Source organism: Macrotis lagotis, chromosome 2 (assembly GCF_037893015.1).
Source record: "Macrotis lagotis isolate mMagLag1 chromosome 2, bilby.v1.9.chrom.fasta, whole genome shotgun sequence".
In the NCBI taxonomy this organism is placed as follows: Eukaryota; Metazoa; Chordata; class Mammalia; order Peramelemorphia; family Peramelidae; genus Macrotis; species Macrotis lagotis.
This window is the reverse complement of record NC_133659.1, coordinates 332,848,100-332,867,505: the sequence shown is the minus strand read 5'-3', so window position 1 is coordinate 332,867,505 and position 19,406 is coordinate 332,848,100. Positions and strand designations below refer to the sequence as shown.

The 19,406-nt window shown below is 48.0% G+C and overlaps 1 protein-coding gene across 10 annotated transcripts in view; it reads right to left on the bottom strand.

The window, feature by feature from the left end:
• Positions 1-4,628: 4,628 nt before the first annotated feature.
• Positions 4,629-19,406, bottom strand: part of TNRC6B (trinucleotide repeat containing adaptor 6B) — a 218,834-nt gene continuing 204,056 nt past the window's right edge. For all 10 annotated transcript variants that reach the window (XM_074226984.1, XM_074226986.1, XM_074226992.1 and 7 more), the window contains 6 exons: positions 18,554-18,700; positions 18,275-18,370; positions 9,231-9,458; positions 8,921-8,991; positions 5,912-6,051; positions 4,629-5,357 (listed from right to left, as the gene is read on the bottom strand). In XM_074226984.1, the coding sequence (XP_074083085.1) occupies positions 4,970-5,357; positions 5,912-6,051; positions 8,921-8,991; positions 9,231-9,458; positions 18,275-18,370; positions 18,554-18,700 (1,070 nt within the window). In that variant the 3' untranslated portion in view covers positions 4,629-4,969. The remainder of the gene's footprint in view (positions 5,358-5,911; positions 6,052-8,920; positions 8,992-9,230; positions 9,459-18,274; positions 18,371-18,553; positions 18,701-19,406) is intronic.

Below are 19,406 nucleotides of genomic sequence, written 5' to 3'. Positions count from 1 at the left end.
CTTTTTCTTCACAGTGTCTCGGAGAATTGTCAGTTTGGCTGAACAGACACCGAAAATGAGGACGTGAACTGATGGCTGAGGGTCGGTTGGTCATGCAGCCTGGTCTGATGGAAGACAAGTCCTTCCCTTATTAATGTTTCTCTTCCTCAGGGCAGGTGGTCAGTCCCCAAGGTGAGGGGAGACCCAAGCACATGAAAAGTTGTGAGAAAGGGGCCTCTCTGGCCACTCTAGAGTGAGTAAGTGACAGGAAAGCTGCGAAGAATATAAGGAAGGAGAAAAGAGGTGAAAAAGGGCTGACTCAATGGGCTATCCACAAACAAGACCAACCAGCAAGAAAAGCAAACGTAAATCCTTCCTCCCCCCTTGCGGCTTTTCAGAAGGCGCTAGGGAGGGATGACGCCTTCTTCAGACTGTCCAGGTCCACTTAGAGGCTGAGGACTCAAGTCACATTACGTGGCTCCTGCCAACAGACACCACAGCAAAGAGATCCTTTTGTGGATCACATCCTCACCGTACCCCATTCTTAAGTCACTGCCAACCAATGAAGCAAACCTTCTGGCGAACCAAGTAACAAAAAAGAAAAAAAGAGAAGAAAAGGGAAGGGAGAGAGGAGCAGGAAACCCCAGAAGACACCTTTCTAGTGGCCCAACACAAGAAGACTTTTCAAATGACTACAGCTCTATTTTCCACAACCACTCACACAAACCTTGGATGGGTCAAGGCGGAAAAGCACAACACAAGACAGCAAACACAACACAAGTCAGGGCAGGAACTCAGCAGTCTACTTTTTCAAGACCTAAATGCACGATTTGTTTCTAGGAATTTTTTTTTTTTTTTGAAATTTCATCCCCTGCCATTGGGGCTTGCCCAGAACTCCATCTTCTTTCTAGGACAGGTGCATTGATTAACGTGGAGTGACTGGACCACCAGCACACACTCACATACACGCAAACACATACATACCCACCCACCCACCCACACACACACACACCCCCTCTCCCCCTTTCACAGGATGTTTGGGTGTATGTACGAAGGCACTAAAATGGTGTCAGAGAAATTTCAGGTATTAACTCTGCCTCCCCTCCCTTGGAGAGGAAGCTCGTCATTCCCAGGGGTAAGCTCAAATGTCTCAATGAAGCTCTTGTCAGGCTTGGGAATTTCAATATCTGGCCCCAGAAGGGTCTGCAAAAAGGAGAATTCAATATCACCCCCCCCAAAAAAAAACAAAAACAAAAAACAAACAAAAAAGAAAGTCAAACTTCCAAGTCTCTAGCTGGTGGATGGAGGTAAGTAAGCAGCAAATCTTTAAAATAGCAATTAAAACAAACACAATGGTAGCTGGGAGCTAAAAAAAGTAAAAATCATTTGTTCCTTGTAAAGATTCTTATACTTTTTCCCTCCTTCCCACAAGAAAAGGAGGTAGAGACAGACATTTTCCCATTAATGGAATAGTCCATGGGTAACTTTCCTTTAGCAATGCCTCCATTTGAAATTTGTTCCAAAAGTCATTTTCTTAGATAAGATTCTCATTCACCCAAACTTTACTAAATTTTACAGTCAGAACTAATATTTTTGGGGGAGGGTAGTGAAAGATGGAGGGAATTGACTTTTTTCTTTCCTTAAAAAAAAGTACCAAGAGAGATAGTGCTTTAGTCCTAAGTAGAAAGGACCAGTGATGCCATTCCCACAGATGCCCAACTCTCTCAACTACAATTACACACAATTCCAAATGAGACTACGACAGAGCTTGTTACAGCTTAATCATTCTCTTAGTTTTTTGTTTTAAAGAGTATAATGAATTTATTTCTTGCTGCTAAACTGAGAACTTTTAAAAAATATCATTTCTTTGTACAGGTTTTAAAATGTGTGATCCCCAGTTATGACTGTAACATTTAAAGACTTCTTTTTGAATTTTTTAAAATTAAGTAAAAACTTTTATTTTTAAACTTTTCTTCTTGAAGATTCAGGAACTTGTAAAAGTTTATCAACAGGAAAGAAACAGCCATCTATTTAGGATAAGATACAGTTAAATAAACCATCTTCAAAAAAAAACTGGCTTTCTACCCTAGAATTCCTGAGAATGCTTGCAAATTTTAAAGCAGGAAAATAAATGTTAAAACAAACACCAAAAAAAGAACAAAAACAAAACAAAACAAAAAAAAAAAACCCCAAACAAACACTGTTATATGCTCCCAGAGTTAGTCTTCATCTAAAATATATATTTTTTTATATATATGCACTTTTTGGTCTTTTTAAAAATTTTTAATTTTTTTTCCCTTTAAGCTTATGATGGAAGAACATTTTAGCTTCTCAATTTTATTTTTACATATTTCAAATCCCTCATTATGTCTTGTAAACAAGAGGGGCTCTAGCACCCGGCTTTCACCGTAGTATCATAATGAACTCAACTAACCCAAAGTGCAGGTAGAGGAACCAGTAGGCAGGTGGGGAGGAGAGGGGGGGATAAGGACACGTGAGGAGCCCCTGGGGAGGGGGCGGCAGCAGGCAATGGGACAGAAGAAGCCAAACAAGGTGCTTCTCAGGACTTCCACTCCTGGGAAGGAACTTAGATCAGGTTTTCTCTATGGAGGAGGACAGCTGCTCTTCACCTCAAGGCCACAACAGAGCTAATGCTTCACCACTTGGGAAAAAACCAGGGAGAAGGGCTGAAGATGGGGGTGGGTCTTCTCTGCGGAGGGTAGGACAAAGACAGAAACTATGAAACCGTGTGGGCCGGCCAGGGGCAGGGGTATGTATATAAAGCAAGCAAGCAAGATGGCTGGCGGATCCACCGTTGGCCACGGCTGGCAGACTGACCATCAACCATTGGCCACAGTTAGCCATGGCTGGCCACTCCTTGCCCACCTGTCCTCCCTGCCCCTTCCGATTCACATCTTGGAATCATATGCAGCGAATGCTCCTCGTAAGACCTTCTACTTTCACCTAACGTACCCCTTTGTCAATCCTTGGGGATGCCAGCTTTAGACTGACAGGGGTGAGTCAAGAAACCTAGAGAGCTTCCAACTTCCTTTGTCTCATATGCAAATGATTTTTTTTGTCTATCCCTAACCGCGCACATCGTCACACGCGCTCGTCATGTCCACACACACACATCCACACGCGCACGCACAAATGAAAAGTTCAATACATTAGGCATTGTTGTATCCTTCACTGAAGATGCTCAGACACACGCTTCCCCAGTTCCCCCGTCAGAAAGCTGACAAAGACAGCAGCGTCCACTCCCCCCAACAGCCGGGTCCGAGCAGGCAGGCGTTTGCTGGTACAAAATGTGGGCCATTCTCCCTGCCCGCGCTGGGGTGGCGCTGGCTGGGAAGGGCCCCCCCCCCATCCCCGAGCAGCAGTACCGATGGAGAGCCCAGCGCGACGGCCGCCCCTGCTCCGCCCAGAGTACTGTACTACACTGATGCTCACAAAAGTTTCTTTAAATACCGAAATAAAAAAGCAACAATACAGAAAAACAAGGTGCAATACTCAGAGTCTTCGCTATTAGACCTGCCTAAGCAAAACCACATACACAGGAATACACAACACAGAGGAACAAAGGAAAGGCTTGAAGTACACACTGGTTTAAGAACATTCTTCAGTAAACGTTTCGGTCAGTGACGGTCTGGTGCTGGGGTGCGCCCAGGCCTGGCACAGTAACGCTCAGCATCGCAGCAGAGAGGGGAGCTGCCAGCCCATGCAATGCGGCTTCTCTTTTGAGAACATGATGAGACAACTTAGTGGAAAATTTTGTTAGCACGGCATTTCTGACTTCTGAAGAGGCAGCTCCGTCTGCCATGGCCGTGGCGCATGGCGGGGGGGGAGGGGGAGGCCGGCTCGGCTTCCACCCACTCCCACGGAGACAACCACAGACTGGGTTGGAGAAGGCCAGCAGGCAGATATTCGGAGGTGCCTCTGATGGGAAACCAGAAATCAATATGCAATCAATAGGTGGATGGACACACAACTACGTGGTCACTCCAGAGGGGTCTCCTGCTCGCCGCGCTTCTGGATATGGCAGTGCTCCACTCTGCTGCTGGATGGAAGTAAAGGCTGTCACACACACACACACACACACACACACACACACACACACACACACGGATGACTCGCAAACACACGACGACTCCCTACTTCAGGGCATGACGCACATTCTCCTGAAATCCTAATGCAGCCCTGCTGGGTTTGGCGGCAGGCCCAGGGGCTCAGCCGCGGGCGGCCTTCTCCTAGTCCAGAAATGCAGAAGGCTGGCCGGCCAGCCCACGGACCGGCGGCGCCGCGGCCTTCCGATAAGTGGGGGCAAGACAAGGAAGGGGAGCACACGCACACGCACACGCACACCAACCACAAGCATGCCTGGGCAGTTACATGTGCCAGCACACACTGGTATTTATTGACCAGCCAATCACAATTTTTTTCCTTTTTTTTAAGTTTTTTTGTTTTGTTTTTAAAGTGAGGCTCCGTCTAGTCTTCCCTCCCCCAACCCCCACAACTCTTTTGCCCTCCCCCCCCCAACACGGTAGACCTAAGGACGGAAACACACCCAGTGCAAACCAAGTTAAAAAGCTATTTTTCAGTATATATGTTTCTTAGCAACAACTTCCGTATAACATGAAAAAGTGAAAAACTAGAAACTAATTTTTTTAATTTTTCGTGTTGAAATTTAAATGGTATGTGTACTTGCTTCACATTGTCTTTCTAGGTTGGCGTTCATGATTCAAGTATTTCAAGAGTGATATGTTCTCTTTTTGGATTCATTTTCCAAACGAAAAAACTGAAGTTATAAGGGAGGCAACTATGTGCTCAGACAGTCTGGCAATGACCCACCTTTTTTTTTTCTCTCTCCGTTTTCTTTTTTCCTTTTAAAAATGTATTTATTGCAAGTTGAAAAAAAAAACGAAAAGGTCGAGTTAGTGCTGCTGCTGTTCCAAAAAAGGTCACGAGGTCAGAGTTGAAAGTTCTAAGTTCAGATTGAATCCGACCCTCCTCCCAGAAGGTCACCAGGTAGCAAAGGAGCAGGGCTGCCCATCCGGTGGGGATCTTCCCCACTGGGGACCCCCCACAAGCTGGAGGAGTAGTTTGGGGGCCCCCACAAGGAGGCGCCGGGGAGGTCGCCACCACTGCTGCTGCCCCCACCGCTGCTCCACTGGCCGAGCCCCGCTGACCCCCCAAAAAGATTCAGGGCGGGGCCGACGGCGTCTGCCTGGCTTTGTCCCGTCTCCAGGGGCTGCCAGCCGGCGGCGGGTGCACTCGGTGTTGCGGCAGGGGGAGGGGGCTGGGCTTGTGCCAGAAACCGGCTCACCTCCTCGTCTGTGGCAAACTCAGCCAGGATGGTAGTGTTTCCCAGCACACACCTGGAAAGGCACAGAAAGTGGGGGATGCTTTTAAATCATAAAAGACATCCAGAACCATCAGAGACCCTGCTGACAAAAAATAAAGACAGTGCCAACCGCTAACTTCCAGGGCTCTAAATCTGGGTGAGGGTGTCCTGGGATGGACAAACCCTCCATCGATGCAGGCTGATAACTGCTCTGGAGTTCAGACCCCACAGCCCCCTCCTCCTGCGTCCAGCAGTGACCATCTAGGTCTGTGCCACACTGACCCTCTGAAGTCAGCTCAAATCCCCAGAAATCAATACCGACAGGGTGGTGAAAGCCTCCTCCTCTCTCAGTACTTACAATGGTCTCCAGAGTCGGTCCCCAGAAATTATTCTCCTTCTGGCCCCTGACCCACAGACAACAACCCTCCTCTTTCAACAGGGAGATGATGTTTCTGCTGAGATCACCAGCATGAGGCCTATGTCTAGGCCCAGTTCGTGGCCCTTCCCAGTCTGGCTCTCTCCTTGGCCAGCCCCCCCTGGGCCCCGGCACCACCCTTATCCCCACCCCCATCCCCAGTCAGTACTCACATATGTAGGGCAGTCTGGGCCTTGGCTGCCTCCTGCTTGGTGCTGTATCGGATCAGGGCTGTGCCCTGGGTCAGGTTCAGATGGAATGTCAGCAGTGGGCCGTGCTGCATGCAGATCGTCCTCAAGGTTGACCCATCGATCTAAGGACAGAAGGTGCAGGTGACGCATGGGGGGAGCCACGCATGTGATGGGAACACACAGGCAGTGAAGGCCCTAGACCCCCGACCTCAGGGCACCACTTTAGCTCCTCAAACACAGCCTTCGGGGAAGGATCAGAATGCTACCAGAAAACCATCTTAAGGTCCTGGCAAGCAGAGGCATCTGAGCTCCAAGGGAGCCCCCACAGGACAGAAGCCAGGCTGGGGCAATACCCTTGCTGGCAGCCCCTGCATCAGCTGTGCCCAAGCAGCCCTGCTAGATGGGCAGGGCAAGACAGGACAGAAGCTCAGTGTAGCTTTAGGAGCTCTTGTCCACGCTGCCCGCTCCGGCGGATGTCAAGCCCAGTTCTCGGACACTGGACCTCTTGCCTTCAGAACCCAAGTCTGAGTGCTGTGACTCCTCCTTTGGCTCCTTGATCCCCACTATCTTGGGGACATCAAATGACTGGCATTGAAGGCCGGCTTCAGCCAGGCCCCTGGGGGAGTAAGCTGTTCAGGGACACTGATCCTGACCATCAACTTCTCTTCCTCAATGACCATTGGACAGAGAGACTAGAACCCCTCCTACCATGAGCTAGCACTGACCAACATCTCATTGGAGAGCTACTGACCCTGGGAGCGAAGGACTCTCATCTTCATTTTCCAGATGAAGAAACTGAGGCAGACAGCTGTTAAAGGGCTTGCCCAGGGTTCCAGAGCTGGCAGGTATCTGAGCCCTGCCATTGTGCTGACCATCAGCTGTGGCTCGGAAGACCTACATGCTGAGCTTGCTCTGGTCCCTGAGGAAGAGGTCGCCCCTCTCCTCCTTCCCTGCCTCCCATCTTCTTCAACTGGGGCCGTCCCCGACCTGGTCCTTAAACAAAGATATCTGCCCTCCTCCCTGCCCCGCCTCAGAGCCCTCCAAGTTGGCCTTGCTCTTGTGCTTCAACTGCAGGAGCCTCCTGAGGCAACCCAAGATCTCCTTACTGCTCATCAACAATCTTTTCTGATCTCTCATTGGTAGCTCCCCTGCAGACACCCCCTCACTGGGGATACCTCATCCAAATGCCAACAGCTCCCACTCTGGTCAGCTTTCCCTCAGGGGCAAGGATGGCTCCTGCTCCTCGGGAAACCCAGTCTGGCCCCAGGTGGGCATACAAGCTCCTGCCCTGGTCCTCTATAGCACTGAGTTAACACCAACAGACCCCCTGATGCTGCCTGGCTGCCTCACTCTTTGTTTTGGGGAGGATTTTGGGCTCTCGTGATGGCTGGAGCCTAGCAGAGCACACGTGAGGGACCTGGAATCAGGAAAACCCACATTTAGACCCTTCTGAGCTGGGTGACCTGGGTGGCACCTCACTTGGACTTCTGCCTGCCTCAGTTTCCCCAACTACAAATGGAGATCATGGCAGCACCTCCCTCCCAGAGTTGAAGAGGGGAATCAAATCAAGCTGGTGTGAAAGCCAGAAGCTCCTGACTAACAGCCTGGCATGCAGTGGGCATTCTGTAAATGCTGATTCCTTCCCCCTGCTTAATGCTTCCCAACCTTAGCCTCAGCTTTCCCCTCATTACACTCTTTGACAATTAACTGCTTGTCAGGTATCTTGTCAGCTCCTCAGGTATCCTTGGCTGGACCTTTGCCCCAGGCATGGGTGCCAAGGCCCCAAACTGCGTCTCCATCCTTCTCCCTCTCACCACTCTCACTTGGTACCCTCATTTCTCCCCTCTCTGAGGATGACTCCCTACCTCCGCTGACCTCCCCTGTTGGTCATTTTGAAAGACGTGTGCAATAAACGCTGCCAACTCAACATGTCCAAGCCTCTCTCTTACGTTAGAGAGTACCACTATCCTCTCATCCGCCAGACTCAGAACCCTGGGTCCACCCTGACTCCTCCAGTCCAATTTTTGGTCTCCCTAGGTGCTGGCTCCCATCACCTCAAGTCTGCTCACCTCCAGCCTCCAAAGTTTTTTTCTTAAAGTGGGATCTACCCCCTTACCTCCCACCTACTTCTCCTTAAACATGGGGGGCTCATCAGAATTCAAGTCTACAATGCTCTGTTTGGTTTTTGCAAGGCAAATGGGGTTAAGTGGCTTGCCCAAGGCCACACAGCTAGGTAATTATTAAGTGTCTGAGACCGGATTTGAACCCAGGTACACCTGACTTCAAGGCCGGTGCTTTATCAACTATGCCACCTAGCCACCTGTTTGGTTTTAAAACCCCCTATTCCCTAGCCCCCTCTTAAGTCCAGGAACGCTGACCTCCAGGAAGTCCAGATCATTCCCCTTCCTCCTTTCTTCCTTCCAGTGGCAGCTGAGTCACAGCTTCTCCAAGAAGTCCTTTCCCGACCCCCTTACTGCTCACATCCCCCTTTCTGTTGACTGTTGCCTTGCCATCCTGCCTGCCATCTCCCCCATCAGACTATGCCCTTTGGACACCACAAGAGCCTAACTAATGCTCGCTGCTTTGCCTAGACCTCGCCCCACACCTTGATCCCTGGAATCCTCCTCCTCCCCTTCCCCTTCCCCTCCTCTCTCCCTTCAGAGGCCTCTCACTTTCTCTAACCCATTTCTCCTGCTACTTTTTCCAGCTGATGTGGTCTGAAGGTAACCCTTGCCTCTACCTACCACCCCCACCTCACCTTCTAACACCCTAGCCTCCCATCAAGGCCCAACCTGGTGCCACCTTTTGCAGGCTCTGCTTCAAATGGTCTCATGTGCATATCAGTCAACATGGCCATATGAAGACAATGACAAACCCTTCCTGCCTGCCTAGAGAAGGTCTGAATTCCTCTTGGGCAGCTGTGGGTGCCCTCCCTCCTGTCCATCTCAGCCAGAGAGCTCTAGTACCCACAAGAACATGGAAGATGGGTACCTGGGGAGTGAGGTTGTGAAGAACCAGCCAGTAACTAGGACGAGCTGTGCCGCCATCACTCCAGGCAGAGGCTAGGGAGGCAAGGAAATAATAGAAGGCAGGTTAGAAACAGGCAGGTGCATAGTCGATCCCCCTCCCGCCCCTAGACCCCAGACTTGCACTACCCTGCAGACAGGACAAGGCCACTCTTCTCCCTGTACCCCTGAAAAATGCATGGATCCCATCATGAGACAAGTCAGCTTTCCTTTACCAGACAACCAAGGTTTCTTCTCTGGAGAAGATGGTATCAACTCAGCCCCAGCCTTCTCACCTGAGGCAAGCCTGGAGTCCTGGGCCCCCCACCCCCTGACTGAGCGGGGGGCTGTGCTGCTCCAGGGAGATGACGGTTTGGGATTGGTCAGGCCAGGAGGTGGGCGGGGTAGCCCGCTAGTGTTCCTTGAGGAAATATGGTTTTTCCACATCTTGTTGGAGAGATGAGTGGTGGGGTTGTGTCCTATGGGATCTGGGGACCATGTTGATTTGTAATCAGTGAACTTTGCTAGAAAGAAAAATGAAGGAAGATTATTAACATTATAAAGGGATGGAATAAAAGAAAATCTTTATTCTATCTTACTGGATGATCACTTCAGTCCTGAGAGAGGTGTTATTTGAACTTTTCTCTAATATATTGCAGATGAGGAACCTGATGTGTGTGTGTGTGTGGTTTGACCAGGGTCCCAGAGGACTGGAATACAGGTCAGAACCTCTATCCATTATGCTGCCTGCAACAGCCGTACAAATATTCAAAATATTCCTAAAATACACTTTTCTAAGCAGCAATGAGAGATTGTATTTCAATTCTGCATCTCCAGCTACATGTTAAATGATACAATAAATGACTGGAAACTTACAATGTTTGTTAAACAACAAATGGTTCTTCTTCATTGGAAAACTTATTACAGAAAATGTTTTTGAAAAACTTGGGAGGTTCATTTAGAGGGAGTAACATATTCCTACTCTACTTGGGAAACTCAACAAACAGAACCTTAAATGTGGGCTCTTTCATACTTTAGTTTGAACTTTAGTTCATACTGAACTAAAAAATATACTTAAAAAATTGTATTTGACTGAAATATCTTTTTTTTACTTTTAGAAAGATTACAATTTTCCCCCAATCTTGTTTTCCTCCCCCCACCCTGACTGAAATATGTTCAAGCCATTCTCTCATAGAAAATCTTTTCTCTCCACACAGAATTCAAGGCAAAAAAGTGACAACAGAATTTTTCTACATACCAATTTAAAGACAAATAGAGCAAACCCTCCTAATTTCAACTAAGAAATAAAAACAATCACTTTTTGGAGAGTTGAGTGGAACTTGCTAGTAAACGTCAGACCAAGGATCTGCCCTTGAGGATGTCACCTTGGAGCTGAGAAGAAAAGGACCTTTTCCTTCTGGGAAGGGGAAGGCACCAATCAGCATCACCCAAGAAAAGCTTTGGGAGCTCAGAGGAGGGAGAAGCACTGTGATGGTGGCAAAGAGGGAATGGCAGCTTGGGATCTCTTAGCAGGTAAAATGGTAGAATAAAGTTTTAAAAACTGGAAGCTGGGTTTAGTGGAATGACTGGCCATAAGGCAACCATGGAGATAAAAGGCTGGCGAGGCTTGCAGCCCAAATGAAGAGTGGAGACCACAGAGGAAGAAGAGAAGACCCTTGGGATGAAATGACTTTCAGGAAAGGGCATCTGCTGAGATGGACTGAAGGAAGAAGTCACCACTGTAGCAGTGGGAAGAAGGAAGGGGTGTTGCAAATAAATAGGACACTGCTAAGAAAAAGGCAGTGTTCTAGACAAGATACTAGTGACCTCAAACTGCTAGCCAGGAGGGAGGAAGAGGGTGGAGAAGAGGAAAGAAAAACATCTTGAGTTTTCAGTAGAGAGTAGCCGAAAAAGCCTGTTGGAGCTCCTACTGCATGCAGGTTTGAAAGCACAGGGACATTTTTATTTTTCACAACTTGCTAGAGGAGACCCACAGGAGTGTGTGCGTGAAATAGGCTTTGAAAAAACATTACCTAAGAGAGGGCCAAGAAATACTTAAGGAAATGGTCAGGAGACATGGGCAGTGAGGTTTTAGTGGGGGGGGGGTGGGGTGGACCTTAACCCAAAGCCAGAGACTGACTCAAGTAGAGGAAAAGAAGTTTGTTAATGATGATGTGTGAATATTACATGCAGTGAAGACCCCAAAGCACAAACATAATTTTCAAAGCCACAAAAGCCCACTATGGCCACACATAAGCATTTCCTTTCTCTCATGGCCCTGGCTCAATCTGAGCTATGCTCCTTTCTGTCCTGATTGGTCCATCTCTCCCAGTGCATCAGATCTGGTTGGTAAACAGGCTGCTGCCACACTTACTCCTTACTCCAAGAGGAGCCTCGAGGCTCTAGGGCCAAGCAGCATGATTTGGAATAAGCCTCCAAGGCTCTGGTTTGGAGCTAGCTAACCAGGCTGGGGCCAGCTTACCAGTCTAGGGTTGTCTCCCCTCCTCAATCACCCTGCCTTGGTTATCTGGATTCTGAACTCAGAATCTCTCCAAAAGCTACTAGTGATGTTTCACTAGTTAAAACTCTGAAGGCTTCTTCTCCCTCTTCTCCTTCTCAATCTTTCTGCAGCAGCAATTTCCCCTTCTCATAGCCAAGCCTCTGTGGGGCTGCCCAAGAATCAGCTTATCTACTCTCCCTTGCCTCACATAGCTCTAAAACCTCCTATCCTCATCCAAAAATCATTGCCCTTCAGTTCACCTGACCCTCATCTGAGCCCTTTCTTTGACTGTCCATATAACATCTCCCTCCTTCTGGGCCCTGAGGCTCATCCCCATCATCTCCTCCTAGGTTCCCCAAATCCGGTTCATCACTATCTTGTTCCTAGATAATCTCTAAAGCCCCAGTCACACCCCAGTGCAGTCCCTCATCCCCATGCCTCTGGATTGGTATAACAATGGCAGTCTGACTGGCTTTCCTGCCTCTAGGGTCTCCCTCATTTAGTCTCAGTGAACTTTATAAGATGCAGGTCTGAGCAGGTTGCTCCACAAACTCCAGGGGCTCCCTATCATCTCTGGGATCAAACAATTGGCATTAAGCACTGAAAAAGGCTCAAAACCTGACCTCTCACCTCAAGTTTTTTCACTCCCTAGTTCACTCTCCCAGAGGTTAAAGTAACTGTACCAAAGCCCACAAATGAGCATGTCATTCCCTTCCCCTGCCCTGAATGAAACCATCGTGGTTTCTGTCACTGTCAGGATCAAATACAAACACTGTGCTGAGTCACTTAAGGCCTTTACAATCTGCTTCTGCCCAACTCCCCCCAACATGCTAGGCATTCCTGGTTTTGCCTCTCCCCAAACCTGGCAGGCACCTGGCCCTCCCCTCAGACTCTCACAATACTTTATTTCCTTCAAAATTATCAAGAGGGGCAGCTAGGTGGTGCAGTGGATAGAGCACCAGCCCTGGAGTCAGGAGGATTTGAGTTCAAATTTGACCTCAGACACTTAATTACCTAGCTGTGTGACCTTGGGCAAGTCACTTGACCCCACTACCTTGCAAAAAAACAAAAAAGAAAAAAAATTCTCAAAAGACACCTTCCAATTTCTTTTCCTTTTCTTATGAACTAACAGGTATATGGACATTTGCTCTCCTCCCTCAGGAGTCCCTAAGTTGTAAGGAGAGAGATGGTTTTGTACAAGATGTCCTGGGTGAGAAGGGGTGACAAGGGGAGACCTGTCTAGCAACAACCTCCCTGACCCCCTCCAGCCCCCTTGCTCTGGCTCCAAGGACTCAGCACCAACACCACCTTATTCCATCTGCATGGCCCTCTAAGGGGTCCTCTTGTCTCCCCCTGGAGTATAAGCTCCATGAGGACAGGGATGCTCAGACTTTTGTCTCTGAAACGTTAGAGTTCTCTTAATACATAGGGGTAGATGATAAGCTTTCAATCAATGTTGATAAAGTGATTGCCCATTATGTTTGTAACCTAGTCTCTTTGGTCATCACTGCCCACAAGTCATCTGGTCTGATTTCTTCCTCTTGGTCCTGAGTCTCTCTGCTCATCCTATCACATCTTTTGACCATTTGGCTATTTCAGTGTTGAGAGTCAATACAATCCTTTCTGAGTGAAAATGGAGGGGATTTATGACCTGTCCCCACCCTGTGATGTTCTGAGACTTGGGATATAAAGCAGTGCCATTTGTACACAGGAACACCACAAGGAAATTCCCCTTTCCCTTGGACTCCACCCCGATGGCGGCAGGGTGGAAACACCACCTGATAGTAACAATGAAAGGTCTGTGGAACAGAGCTGTCTGGCCTGACATCTGCCTCTGCAAAGAAGAGAGGATGATCCATTTTTTCATCTCTGTTTTGGGGTCAACCTTGATATACCATTCTAACAAAAAGAGACACCTAAGCTTCAAGCAAATGTAGGTCATCATTATAAAAAACTTGGACAGAATGGGAATGCAAGCATGTGGGCCAGCCAAAGAACATTCTCTCAGTTCCCAGAGTTTTTCCCCAAGGGCACTATGGTAGTTCCCACCTGAAGCCTTCCTCATTCTCCCTTCCTTTTAGGGCCCTAAGAATCCATCCCACAGTGCTGCAACTCTTTCCCCTCCAGGATCGACTTCTCTGTATATACTTGATCTCTCGGGCAGCTGCTCTACCCAGGTTTCTTCTGTAGAGATTAAATATGGTGGTTCTACCATAATTGCTGAAGGGAGATGCTTTTTAATTTGTAAAAATTTTTATAGAGATTTTCCTTTTTTTGGAGTAAAGGGGTGTTAACTCTTTTCTGTTTCATCCTTGAATTCAGTGGATATGATTTTTCTTTGTTGGGACTCTTCTCAAGCTTTCTGAAAATATCTACTGCTTCAGGGTTTTTCCAAGAGCTAAGGTTGATGGGACTGGTGCTGTATGTTTCTATGCAATGTATTAGCTCATGATGATGATGATGAGGGAAACATTAAACAAATATATACCAATATGCTACAGAGAAGATAAATAGGAAATTATTAGAGAAGGAAAGCACTAGAATTAAGAATAGTTAGGAAAGGCTTCTTGTAGAAGATGGGGAGCAAGGAGGCCAGAAGCAAGAAAAAGGAGGAAGAGAGTTCCAAATTCTGGAGAAAATGACAGAAATCAAGAGTTGGAGAGTCTATATGCCGGGGAGGGAGGTGTAACAACACTGGAAAGGTGGGAGTTGATTGAGTTGGGGGAGTGGGGGGGGATCATGGACAGATCCATACTTTAGGAAAACTACTTTGATAACTGTATGAAAGATGGACCTAAGAGGGGAGAGGGGAGATAAACCCACCAGCAGGTTTTAGAAATAATCCAGGGGAAAGAGAGAGGCTGCAAGGGTGAAACTAACAGACCTTGGTATCATGCTGGATTTGGGATAAGGAAGAGTGAGGAGGTCAGGATGACACTAGGTGATAGGCCTGGAAGAATGGTGTTGTCTTCCAGAAACAGGGAAGGTAATAATGAGTTTGGTTTGGGATAGATTGAGTTTAAGATGTTGCCTGGATATCCAGTTCAAGAGGTCTGAAAGATACCAAGCTGGAGGTCAACTGAGACTTGGCTAGAATTGGATTTGAGAATCATCAGCGAAAAGATGGTTATGAAATCCATGGGAGCTGATGAGATCCCCAAGTGAAGTAGTTATTCCTTCTACATAATTGCAGGAAATTAAAATTAAAATTTTTGTGGAATTTTTGCAGAAGCTGCAGATGACATGCAAAGGCCTGCAGACAAAAACTCAGAAATGCTTTACACACACACACACACACACACACACACACACACACGGTATTGTATAATATCAACTCAAATTTTATAATAATGCATTGGAAATACTCAATGAAAGAAAAAAGAAAAAAGTCAGACTTCTCCATGACTAAGGGAGGGCAGCCAAAAAATTTGACATGGATTTTCCCAATCATGGGGGCACTGTGCCCCTCCTAACCTCCATGATATAGCATGGATAACTGCAGTAACAGAGAATGAGGAGGAGAGGGCCCAAAGCCAGAGCCTTGTGAGACACTTCTGGTTGGAGGGGGCTGTCTGAAGGAGGGAGGAGAAGTAGTCAGAGAGGAGGGAGGAAAACTAGGAGGAGCTGGTGTCCAAAAAATTGGAGAGGAGAGGGGATATCAAAGGCCACCAAAAGGGTCAGAGAGAATAAAGGCCGGGGAGAGGTCACTGGATTTGGTAAATAAGAGATCAGCAGCAACATTTGAGAGAGCAGTTTCAGCAGAATGCACTTGAGAGATCCAAAGGAGATGAGGAAGAGGGGAGAAGGAGGGAGACCATAGGGAACGGGCTCATTTTTTTCCTGTAAAATCTAAGGTAAAGTTCTAAAGCTGGGAGACTGAGGAGGGATGGAGTTTGGAAGGGTAATATCTCTATATTAGTGTGTGTATATAGAGTGTGAGGAGACACCATTATCTTTTCCAATAATTAAAAAATAGATATACTATACTCTAAAGCAGTGTTTTTTCTTGGTTGTCATCTTTCTGTTATAGCCAATAAGAATGCTGGGTTTGGGATTAGGAAAGAATTCACCACGTAGGCATAATACATATAAAGATAGGTGCACTTAACATAAAGCTTCTGCAGAATGTGCAAACATGAAATTCCTTGCTTCTTAAGCCAGATTATTTTCCGACTTATTTTTTCTATCCCCTCCCCACCCATGTCCAACTCTGCACTGAAGTCACTGAGTAACTAGATTAATCTTCCCCATGTCCTTCGTTTTCCCCTCCAAAGAGATCAGATAAGCCATGATTCTAACCTTCCCATCACCAGTAAAAATGACCAATAGCAACAATACTAAAAGTCAAATACTAAAAATACTGAAAGGAATAGTTTTTTCCATCACCCCCTTCTTCCCTGACTCAAGAGTAAAACCCTGAGTAATGAATACTTGCAAGATCAGCAAAGACTTAATTGTTCCCCTTCTATTTTCGACCTGCCAATTCTCACAGGCAGCCTGCTTCCAATTGTGAAGGGCAGGGCCGGAGAGGAGCTGGAAAACAGTGGTTTGGAAGACCTCTTGGGTCCGCCTCTTCTGGGCCCAATAAACCAGGAACAAGTATTCATATCAAGTCAGGAATTGGACTCCTAAGTAATCTCAACCTAAAAGCAGTCTTTGCCCTCAAGTTCCAGTCACACAAAGTAAACATGGGGTACACATAATCAAATGTGAACAGAACTCTAGTAGTGGGGGTGTAGGAATTCACAACTGGGGAAATCAGGAAAGGCCTCTTCAAGAGGAAGGGGGTAAAGGGGGTTTTCAGCATTGGGGACAGCCTGGGTCATGTCAGGGAAGGGACAGCTGTCCATTTAGGGGCAAGGAAGAAGTCGCCCCATGAGGAGGAGAGGGGACATTATTGGATCCAAGGGCTTCGAGCAACAAGGGAAGAGACCAGGTTGAAAATAATCTGAGACAGGTTCAGGAGACAAATGGAGAGGAGCCTGACCAGAGTAGACACAGCAGGAGGAGAGGGGAGGGGAGAGTATCAAGAGAGAGTGTGGTGGAGCTAGGGGGACTTCTTGGTTGTGAGCCTGAGGAAACAGAAGGCCAGTCCCTGAAAAGCAATGAGGACAGGAGGATGTTTATTATGTTTGCTCTAGGGGATCCAGGGGAGAGAAGTGATGAGACAGGAGAGGCTGCAGTGGGAAGAGGAGAGAGGGTCCAGGAAAGAGGAGACTGAGAAGAGCTGAATCGGTGGACAGGAAGAGAACCCCAAGAAGTGGTGAGAGAAAACAGAAGAAGGGGGTCAACCTCAGGTGTTGCAGACAGAGACCCAAGCAAGGAAAGATCTACCGGCTTTAGCAAGAAAGAGATCACTGGCATGTTAGATGACAGAGTTGGCAGAAGCTAGAGGGACAGGAGCAGAGAAGGAAGACTTGAAGAGACCTAAGCATACTGAGGGGGAGCAGGAAAAATGCCAGTGGACAATTGAGGAGAGATCTGGGGTGGGGGTGGGGGACTAGAATGTGACCTCTCTAGGTTCACTTAGCCAACGTGGAAATAGGTTTTGTATGACTTTCCAGACTGTTACCTGGGGTACTCTTTTCCTTTAGTATTCAACAGTGGGAAGGGGAAGGGCTGAAGGGAGAAAAGGCAGATTGGTACAGGTTAAAAGAAAAGAAAATTAAGGGGAGGGAACGACTGAAAAGGCAGCAGGGCTTGGAACCAAGCAAACTTGCATTGGCAAGCACAAAGAAAGAGAAGGTCCTCATGAAGGATGGTCTTCTACTTTTCACTGAAATATGAAGCTAGGGTTTCTGTTGAGAGGAAGGGGAGAAGACAGTAATGTAAGTGATCTGAGAAGGGGAGAGAGGGTTGGGAGCAGCCACAGTGAAGGAGGAGATGGCTGGCTAGGGGAGAGTCAAAGGGTCCCCAGATGTGGCCTGGCGAACACGTTGGGAGCAGACTTCAGCTAGTGTGCACCCTTAACTTCCTCTATCACATCTAGATTGAGAAGCCCCAAGGCTGGAGGAGATGGGTCCAGCACCATTTATGAAGCCCCTCTACAGGATGTAAAACAAGGCAAGGAGCAAGCCTCGCCTCAGTGTGGCACAGGGAAGCAGGCTGCCTGGCAAGGGAACTGGGGAGCGAGTCTCATGTAAGAGCCAAGGCCCTGCGGACAGGAGATGGAAAGGCTCTATCCAGAATGCACCTATTGGGAAAGGAGAGTCACCACTAAGAGCACAAGGAGGGTGCTGACTTCCCAACAGTATGGAAGAACTCAAACCATTTTCCCTGGACAAGAGCCCATTCAAAGAGGACCCCGGCCCCCTGAAACCCTCCCCAGTGCAAAGTTCATAGAAAACCAGGAATCAACTTATTCCCTTGGCTGTGACACCAACCCACCAGTCGCCAGCCTAAGGGTGTTAGCGATTCAATCTTTCCTTTCACTTAGATGTTCAGAAATCAGGGAGTCTGGCAGACAGACTTATGCCCTCACCTCCCCCCCCCCCCCCCCAGCCCAAGGAGCTGATGATCAGGCTGGCAGTCCTTCACCTAGCTGGGGTATCAGGAAGAAGCCTGGACTACTCAGTCATCTTTTGACATTCTGGGGTGCACCCCCCCACCAGTTTCTAAGTTAAAAATCCCAAGTGTTTCTTTCCTTGCTTTCTGAGAGGGGAAGTAAGAGGGATGGGAAAAGACAGGCTGAGGCCAGAGAAGAAGTGCTGATGGCATCCCATCTCCCTTCCTCCCTTCTCATCTACACCAGAGTTTCTGAGAGTATGTGCTTGAGCTTGAACAAAACGACAAGTCCCAAAGGCAAGGAAAGCAACCACTGCTGCTGAGCACCCCCCTTACCTGAAGTGCTATGGACGTTGGTAAAGGAGTTGTCAGAGGCACTGTAGGGCCAGGCACCAGGTGAAGGCAGCGAGGTGTTGAGGGAAGAATTAGACCCTTTAGTCACACACAAGATAGAAGAGAAAAGCATGAGAAACCATGGATTAGGGTCACAATGTGACTATGCCAGCGTCCACACCCACCTCTCAGCACAAGGAAGCAGTTGAAGGGCTCAATGGGAGGGACAGCATCCCTCGTTCTTACAACCCAACCACCACCTAACCCGGCTGCTCCAGTCACCTGTGGTGTTGTCCCGCAGAAGTTGGTGGTCAGTATCTACAATGGGAGATGTGGCTGGACCCCCAAGCACACTTCCTGGGGTCACATAGGGGTCAGACTCAGGGTCGATGTTTTGTATACCTTTCCACGGCACTCCTGGTTGGAATTCTAGGACAAGAAGGGGGAAACATCAGGTAGTCACCAGAAACTGATAAATGAACCCCCAGAAGGCTTCCCAAAAAGCTTCATGGGAATGAGCAAGTTCTGAGAGTCTGAATCAGTCCACCCCTGGACATCCATGGTCAAAATCTGAAGTGTTTTTTATCGTCATTCTCCTTGTAGGAGCCACCTGCCTCCTCACCCCTCCCTGGACTGATGGGAGGCAATGACAGGAGAGGTAACTAAGAACCAGCAGAAGAAAGGCAAATGGGGAATGGTGGGCCAAGAGCCCTCTAACAAGCCTGAAATTGGAATCCAAACCCATTGCTCAGGGAGGTCAGCTAGGAATAACCTCAGGCTACTTGTTAACAAGATCCTTCTGGGATGGTGGGATGTGGGACTAGTGATTTCAGCTCCTCTCTCTATGACACCAGAGTGGGGGACTCCCACAGGAAGGGGGGGAGAGTTGGTAAATTTAGTAATGTCAGAGAGTTTAGACAACATAGAAATCAATGGGACCCAAGGAGCCAGCACCCCAATATGGAAAGACCTGGGGGAGAGGGGAGGAGGAGTCCTGGCTGGGCCCTCTTCTGGGATGGATTCATCCCTTCCTTAGTTTTACCACAGGTACAATGGAGGCAATCCTTGCATCCCCCTCTCCAGGACAGAAAGGTGGGCACACCGGTGAGGCTAATTCCTCACTAGCTTGACCTAA